The sequence below is a fragment of the Rhinolophus hipposideros genome (assembly GCF_964194185.1).
Source record: "Rhinolophus hipposideros genome assembly, chromosome: 23".
NCBI lineage: Eukaryota > Metazoa > Chordata > Mammalia > Chiroptera > Rhinolophidae > Rhinolophus > Rhinolophus hipposideros.
In genome coordinates this window covers 1,799,682-1,808,700 of record NC_138069.1, presented here as the reverse complement: position 1 = coordinate 1,808,700, position 9,019 = coordinate 1,799,682, and the positions used below count along the sequence as shown (strand labels likewise).

Sequence of the window (9,019 nt, the reverse complement as noted above, 5' to 3'; positions counted from 1 at the left end):
TTAATTTTATTGGGGTGACAATTGTTAGTAAATTTACATAGATTTCAGGTGTACAATTCTGTATTACATCGTCTATAAATCCCATTGTGTGTTCACCACCCAGAGTCAGTTCTCCTTCCATCACCATATATTTGATCCCCTTTACCCTCATCACCCACCCCCCACCCCCTTACCCTCTGGTAACCACTAAATTATTGTCTGTGTCTATGAGTTTTTGTTTCTCATTTGTTTGTCTTGTTCTTTTTGGTTTATATACCACATATCAGTGAAATCATAGGGTTCTCTGCTTTTTCTGTCTGACTTATTTCACTTAGCATTATTCTCTCAAGATCCATCCATGTTGTCACAAATGCTCCTATATCATCTTTCCTTAACGCCGAATAGTATTCCATTGTGTATATGTAGGGTGTGGTTTTATTTCTGGGCTCTCTATTCTGTTCCATTGATCTATGTGTCGGTTTTTATGCCAGTACCATGTTGTTTTGATTACTATAACCTTGTAGTATAGTTTGATATCAGGTAGGATGATACCTCCAACTTTGTTTTTTCTCAACATTGCTGTGGCTATTCGGGGTCTTCTGTGGTTTTATACAAATTTTGGGATTATTTGTTGTAGTTTTGTGAAAAATGTCATTGATATTTTGATAGGGATTGCATTGAATCTGTAGATTTCTTCAGGTAGTATGGACACTTTAATGAAGTTAATATACTTCCACTCCACAAGCACAGTATATCCTTCTATTTATTTGTTGTCTTCAATTTATTTTATCAATGTTTTCAGAGTACCAAAATATAGTCTTTTATTATATACATCCCTTCTGCCCCATTCTGTTCTTACTCAAAAATTTATTCTAGTTATCGTGTATAGTTTGCATTCATTATTTATAAAAGCTGTGCAAATATGGCAGAGGCACAATTTATTCAGTCATTATTACACTTGTTATTGCCAGTCTTTGAGTAGGCAATCCAGCAAATAGAACACATGTACATATGTTAAGTATTGATAATTTTCTTTCATTTATTTTAGAATATTCCCAAAGGAGAATTCCTGACAAGACTGTAAAACAATATTTAATTTCAATAAATTGCATTCCAAAAAGACATAACACTGTACATTTAATCAAGAAACACTAAGATTCTCTTTTCCACACACTGTACTCACTGATAGATTTTTTTTGGTGCTTTTTGTTTTTTGAAGAATTGAAGGGTGTTAAACAATCTATACCGCAACTTAATTTACATTTCCTGTTGGGCAGAACTATTGTTAACAATAGGTTTAGCAAACATTCAGTTATAAAGCTTTATTATTACTCATGTAGACTGACATCAGAACAATTTCCTTCATCAGAGAAAACTAAAGAAAAAATTTTCTGCATCAACAGAATCTTGACTTGGGCCCTAATATTGGGACTCACAATTCTGAGAGGACTTTTCCTCATTTGTCTTGCGAAACTTGAGGTTGTCCTAGATGGCACTGTTACAAATTTAGAGATAAGCCTTGCCTGGATGTTCCTCATAGTCCCCGATCTCAGTAGCAACTGCTCAGCCTTTTAGCCTCTGTCCTGTTTTGTGGGGAGGAATCAACCACTTTGATCTATGGGGTCAGACAATTAAGTTCGCAAACTTGTTGCAACGATGTTGCTAAACTTTTTTGATATCAGAGGGATTATTCATTATGAATTAGTACCAGCCGAACAAACAGTTAACCAAGTTTTCTATTTGGAAGGCTGAAAGGCTACGTGAGAAAGTTAGACGACCTGAACTTTTCGCCAACAATTCATGGCTCTTGCATCACGACAATGCACCAGCTCACATGGCACTGTCTGTGAGGGAGTTTTTAGCCAGTCAACAGATAACTGTATTGGAACACCCTCCCTACTCACCTGATCTGGCCCCCATTGACTTCTTTCTTTACCTGAAGATAAAGGAAATATTGACAGGAAGGCATTTTGATGCCATTCAGGACATCAAGGGTAATACAATGACAGCTCTGATAGTCATTCCAGGAAAAGAGTTCCAAAATTGCTTTGAAGGGTGGACTAGGCACTGGCATCAGTGATGGCAGCAAGGCAGATAAGGATGCTAATATAGATAAGGATGTTGACATACTTCATATTGGGGAAGAGTCCTGAGAGAAAAAATCTGTTGTTAATGTTTCATTTCCTCCCTTCATGGTTATGATTGCTCTGGTTGAACCAAAAGAAGAAGGCAAGAAAAACCAAAGTCAATGAAATGCTGTAAGGCCTTTCAAAAAACTATTGGTCTTACTAACAATTGTCACCCCAATAAATTTAATTAAAAAATATATATAAAAACATGAAGATACTTAATATTGATATTCTTAATTTTTAAAATAAATGTTAAAAATTTTGTAAAAAAAAAAGGGAAAGAAAAAAAAACAAAACAAAACTATTGGTCAGTTATTGCTGTAATAATGTGAAGTGAAAAATAACTCTCCAAATTTTAGCAGCTTCTGACAACAAATATATATGCTCTTGCTCCCACATCTGTGGGTCAGTTTGGGCATTTGGCTTTAGGAAGCAGGTCAGGTACAGATACACTTCACCAGACATGTCTTATTCTGGGACTTGCTCTGCTCAAGGAATGTGGCAGAAGACATAAAAGGGCAGGCAGAGTCATATGATTTTCTCTAAGTCCTGAGCTCAGAAATAACTCATCACTTTCAACCACAGGCCAGTGATTAAATCAAGCCACACATAGAAAGGAGCCCATCAATTTGGTGTGAAAGGAAACTCCACCCATTGTCCCATTGTGAACTATAAAAGGATGGGGAGTGAAGAAGGAAATGGAATTGATTAATATGATATGTTACATTTCTCAAAGCTCCTACCACCACTATCCTCAGTTTCACGGTCTTGATGCTGGGTTTTCAGATATTTCATAATTTAAGTCTTAGCCGTCTGTTTAATGTGTTTCATTAGGCCCCAAAAATGAACATCTATGGATTTCTTATGATCACAAACTAATTTCACTAGTGTGAACTTGAGGTCATAGTAGCCATTTTATATATCCACAGCTAGACATACAACAGGCAATCACGTAAACCCTTTTCTTAGCAGTCTTTTTTTGCCTGTGGATCTAGTTGCTACATCTATGGAAGAAAATACAGATGGGTGTGAAATAGTGTGCAGTAAAACAAATCTATCATCCCTATGTGAATGGAGATAGGACGGTCATTTGCTAAAACAGTATCCATCAACCAAGGAATAAATTAAATAGTCAGTGTTGTGCTTTTCTTCAGATTTACTCATAGAAACACAATATGAACCACATCAGGATAAATTCAGAAATAATTATTAAATCATATTCCATAAGGTTGAATGAGAAATTGGATTGTGTTTAAGAGGGACAACTCCCCTGCCTACAAGATTATGGCAATAGAAAGAAAGAATTTTCTATTCTAAGCAGTTTGCAGCAGGCTAGAAGGAACTAAGCAGGGAATGTAATTTTTTATGAGCATGTCACTAATTCTCAGATGGTATTCAGGCATTAAGGTAACACAAATCCTCAGCAAAGCTGTAGGTTAGGAAAATGCACTTGAGGAGTGGAGTAAGGGACAAATTTTAAAGGAAAACTCTAACTGGGACATGACAAGTCCATTAAGATTTCCCACTCTCCCAACCAACAAGACCAGGTGGAGCCTCTGTGTGGCACCAATGGTGATGTGTAACTTCCTGTAGAAAACATGAAGATGCACTGCAGATATATTGTTAATGCTGTTTCACTGATGTTTAATAGCTTCATTTACTCTGGGATCCAACAACTAGGTCTTCCTATCCAATAACTATGACTACTGAATTTTCAGGTAGGGGTATGGAAAGCTCTTAGGAGGTGGAAGTTGAAATCCAAGAGGTGATTTAATTTAGTAGGAATGTTCTTAAAGTTTTTCCAAGTTTAAGAACATCAGTGTTCTTTTTGTTAAAGGTTTTTATTAAAATATAGCTAACATACAATATCATATTAGCTTTAAGTGTACACCATAAATATTCAACATTTATATACCTAAAGAAGTGATCACCATAAGTCTAGCAACCACCTGACACTGTACCACGCTATCACAATATTATTGACTATCTTCCCTATGTTGTACATTACATCCCCATGACTTATTTGAGATTTTTAAATTTTTTAGTAGTTGTAGGTGTACAGCACAGTGATTAGTAATTTATATAATTTATGAAGTGAAACTCCCCTCCCATAAGTCCAATGCCTATCTGACACTCTACATAGTCTTTACAACATTATGGATTATATTCCCCATACTGTATTTCACATCCCCATGACTGTTTTATGACTACCAATTTGTACTCTTAATCCCTTCACCTTTTCACCCAACACCCACCCTCAGAACATCAGTGTTCTTCAATCAGTGTTCCTCAACCCATGCGCTTCTCAAGTAGTGCAGCTCCTGGTTCCTTCCTGGGAGACGCTTGATGTTGGGCCACAAGCATTTGGATTTCTACCCAAGGCAGTATTTCTGAGATCATGTGCACAATTGCAACTATGATTGACAACAGCAAGTGCCCCAGCGGACACGTGAGGCGGAATACCACACAGGGGATGGTCCCTAGGCATGCATTAAATGACTTATTTACAGCCACTGCATTCATTTTTGCTCAAAACAAGACTCTGAGGAACAATTACCCTGTCTATCCGGGACTTTATCCTCCTGGGTTGTTTGAATTTGTCCCAATTTTGGCCTCTCCTAAGGTCTCATTTAGTTGGGATTGATTTTCTGATTCATAAACAAGAAATCACATTCTTATGAGCTTTGGCTGAATTTACATGAAAAAGGATAAAATTTACTTTTTTTCAGCAGTGGCCACATGAAGAAGGAATATTTCTCTCTTGCGGATTTTAAAAGCATTGTCTCTCAGGACAGAGTTATGTATCATCGAGAAATCTGGCCGTCTTGGTGTTCAAATAACTTTTTTTCTAATAGTTTTCCACAAGTAATATGTACATATATTATCAGTAGAAAGCTTCCTAAAAATACACAATTACAAGGAGTAACTAGTAAAATCCACTTACTGTCATATCTCTTCCTACCCCTCTTCCTGGAGGTCATTGTTGACAACAAATTGTGCATCTCTCCAACCTCTTGCTATTCAATATACACAGATACTAAGTTTCTCTATGCTTCATTTCTAGCTTTAAAAAAAAAACACACAAAACAATTTATTTTGGAATTATATTTGATTTACAAAGAAAGATGGAAGAATTATCCAAATTTCTTTGTAGAGAATTCACATATACCAACCTCCATTAATGTTAGCTATGGTATGTTTGTTAAAACTAAGAATCCAACATTGGTACATTACTATTAACTAAACTTCAGACTTTATTTAGATTTCACCAATTTTTCCACTAATGTAATATTTTTCTATTGCAGGATTTAATCCAGGATCTTAAGTTTCATTTAGTCATCAGGTTTCCTTAGCCTTTTTTTTTTTTTGATTTAATAAAGTTTTATTTTTCAAAACGTACAGTTGGTGGGACCTGTTCTTCATGCATCTTCACCAGCAGCTGGGGCATCCCCACCCTTGGTGTTTCTGGTGTAAATTACTTGAGCTCGGTGCTTTGAAACTAATTTAATAAGTCCTTTACTAAGGAGCTCCTGAAGGGCTGCCCTGGCCAAAGAGCCGCGGATCTTCAGTCTCTCAGAGACAACAGCTGGTGTTATAAGCTTATAGTTGGGAACTTCCTTACAGAGTTTGTCATATGTCGCTTTGTCAAACAAGACTAGGTTATTGAGCTTGTCCCGAACTTTGCCTTTGGACCACTTCTTCTTTTTGGCCTTGCCTCCAGATTTGTTCACTGGGTCTTTGTCTTTCTTGGCCGACTTTCCAGCATCTTTCTTCTTTTTGTCGTCTTTGGGCGGCATGGCAAAGTGCGGACAGCAGAAGCTACGACCGCAGCTTCGCTAAGATGTCGGACAAAAAAAAAAGCTCCTTAGCCTTTTTTGATCTATGACAGTTTCTCAGTTTTTCCTTTTTATTAAATTAAAAATAGTTTTTATTGTTCATTACAAAAAATGAAACAAACAAAATGATCTCGAGCTATATGGTAAGTCACTTTTTTGTTTGTTTTATTTTATTTATTTATTTATTTTTAAATTAAAGTTTATTGGGGTGACAATTGTTAGTAAAGTTACACAGATTTCAGGTGTACAATTCTGTATTACATCGTCTATAAATCCCATTGTGTGTTCACCACCCAGAGTCAGTTCTCCCTCCATCACCATATGTTTGATCCCCCTTACCCTCATCTCCCTCCCCCCACCCCCCATACCCTCAGGTAACCACTAAACTATTGTGTCTATGACTATGAGTTTTTGTTTCTCATGTGTTTGTCTTGTTCTTTTGTTGTTTTTGGTTCATATACCACATATCAGTGAAATCATAGGGTTCTCTGCTTTTTCTGTCTGACTTATTTCGCTTAGCATTATACTCTCAAGATCCATCCACGTTGTCACAAATGGTCCTATCTCATCTTTTCTTGACACCGAATAGTATTCCATTGTGTATATATACCACAACTTTTTTATCCATTCATCTATCGAAGGAAATTTTGGTTGTTTCCACGTTTTGGCCACCGTAAATAAAGCTGCAATGAACATTGGAGCACGCGTGTCTTTATGTATATATGTTTTCAGATTTTTTCGGTAGATACCCTGGACAGGGATTGCTGGGTCATTTGGTAATTCTGTTCGTAATTTTTTGAGAAACCTCCACACTGCCTTCCATAACGCTGCACCAGTCTGCATTCCCACCAACAGTGTATGAGGATTCCTCTTTCTCCACAGCCTCTCCAACACGTTTCTATTTGTCTTGTTGATGATAGCCATTCTGACTGGGGTGAGGTGATATCCCATTGTCATTTTTATTTGCATTTCTCTGATGATTAGTGATGTTGAGCATTTTTTCGTATGTCTATTTTCCATTTGTATGTCCTCTTTGGAGATATGTCTCTTCAGGTCCTCTGCCCATTTTTTCAATTGGTTTGTTTGGTTTTTGTTGTTGTTGAGTTGAATGAGTTCCTTGTATATTTTGGATATTAGCCCGTTATCGAAGGCACTGTTTGCAAAAATCTTTTCCCATTCAGTTGGTTGCCTCTTCATTATGTCGATGGTTTCTTTTGCTGTGCAGAAGCTTTTAAGTTTGATATAGTCCCATTCATTTATTTTAGCTTTTACTTCCCTTGCTTTTGGAGTCAAATTCATGAAATGCTCTATGAACCCAAGGTCCATAAGTTTAGTATCTATGTTTTCTTCTATGCAGTCTATTGTTTCAGGTCGTATGCTTAAGTCTTTGATACATTTTGTTAATTTTGGTACATGGTGACAGATAGCAGTCCAGTTTCATTCTTTTGCACGTGGCTTTCCAATTCTGCCAGCACCATTTATTGAAGAGGCTGTCTTTTCTCCATTTATATGTCTTTTGCTTCTTTGTCAAAAATTATCTGTCCATATTTATGTGGTTTTATTTCTGGGTTCTCAATTCTGTTCCATTGGTCTATGTGTCTGTTTTACTGCCAATACCATGCTGTTTTGATTATTGTAGCCCTGTACTACAAGCTAAAGTCAGGGAGTGTGATACCTCCAGCATTGTTCTTTTTTCTTAAGATTGCTTTGCCTATTCAGGGTCTTTTGTAGTTCCAAACAAATCTGATGATTTTTTGTTCTATTTCTTTAAAAAATGCCATTGGGATTTTGGTGGGGATTGCATTAAATCTGTATATTGCCTTGGTAATATGGCAATTACCATTTATTTATTTATTTTGTCCTTTAACTATGTTGATTCTTCCAATCCATGAGCATGGAATGTCTTTCCTTTCTTTGTGTCTTCTTCAATTTCTTTCAAAAATGTCTTATAGATTTCAGCATACAGGTCTTTCACATCCTTGGTTAAGTTATTCCTAAGTATTTTATTCTTTTTGCTGCAATTGCAAAAGGAATTGCATTTTGTATTTCTTTTTCTGAGACTTCATTGTTAGTATATAGGAATGCAATGGACTTTTGTAGGTTGATTTTGTAGCTGGCAACTTTACTGTATTCATTTATTGTTTCTAATAATTTTTGGTGGAGTCTTCAGGGTTTTCTATATATAGCATCATGTCATCTGCAAAGAGTGACAATTTAACTTTTTCATTCCCAATTTGAATGCCTTTTATTTCTTTCTCTTGCCTGATTGCTCTGGCGAGGACTTCCAACACTATGTTGAAAAGTAGAGGTGATAGGGGACAGCCCTGTTGTGTTCCTGAACGTAGAGAAAAGGGCTTCAGTTTTTCACTGTTAATTATGAGATTAGCTGATGGTTTGTCAAATACGGCCTTTATTATGTTAAGGTGTTTTCCTTTTATACCTATTTTATTAATTGTTTTAATCATAAATGGATGTTGCATCTTGTCAAATGCTTTTTGTGCATCAATTAATATAATCATTTGATTTTTGTCCTTTATTTTTTGATATGATGTATCACATTGAAGGATTTGCATATGTTGAACCATCCTTGTGCCCCTGGGATGAACCCCAGTTGGTCATGATGAATAATCTTTTTACTGTATTATTGCATTCGGGTAAGTCACTTTTAAAATCCAAACAACTTTGTTGTAATATTTTTATATGAAAAGGTAATTGTGCAGTAGTTGTTAGGAAAGTAGAAAATAATAACAAAGTATGTAGGCATTAGCTACCAAAGAGATCCTTCCTATATGATTTACACAGTTGTTCAAGCAAACACAGAAACAACTCTCATTCGATTTCTATGAACTATCAAAAGGATAAAGACAAAATTAATCAGGTTTTGAATGGCAACTTTTTAACATAACAGACACTTAAAAAACAGATAAAATACATCTTTTTCTAAAGTTTTTCTTTTTAGTCAATAAGTACTTTAAATAATCTTTTGCTGCAACTTTCAATATTCAAAGTCAACCGATCCTGGTGAAGTCTCTGAAAAGCCCATAGTGGCGGCCCCAGGGGCATAGTATAGTTACT

General features: G+C 36.0%; 1 protein-coding gene across 1 annotated transcript; it reads right to left on the bottom strand.

Annotated features, from left to right (window-relative positions):
* Nucleotides 1-5,474: 5,474 nt before the first annotated feature.
* On the bottom strand, nucleotides 5,475-5,950 carry LOC308491785 (small ribosomal subunit protein eS25). The gene has a single exon (XM_081035814.1). It carries the CDS (start codon nucleotides 5,903-5,905, stop codon nucleotides 5,528-5,530), a length of 378 nt encoding a protein of 125 aa, XP_080891940.1. The 5' UTR covers nucleotides 5,906-5,950; the 3' UTR covers nucleotides 5,475-5,527.
* Nucleotides 5,951-9,019: the final 3,069 nt, after the last annotated feature.

Bases quoted from the DNA above. Each gene is read 5' to 3' on its own strand.
- LOC308491785 (XM_081035814.1), bottom strand. From the start codon at position 5,905: ATGCCGCCCAAAGACGACAAAAAGAAGAAAGATGCTGGAAAGTCGGCC.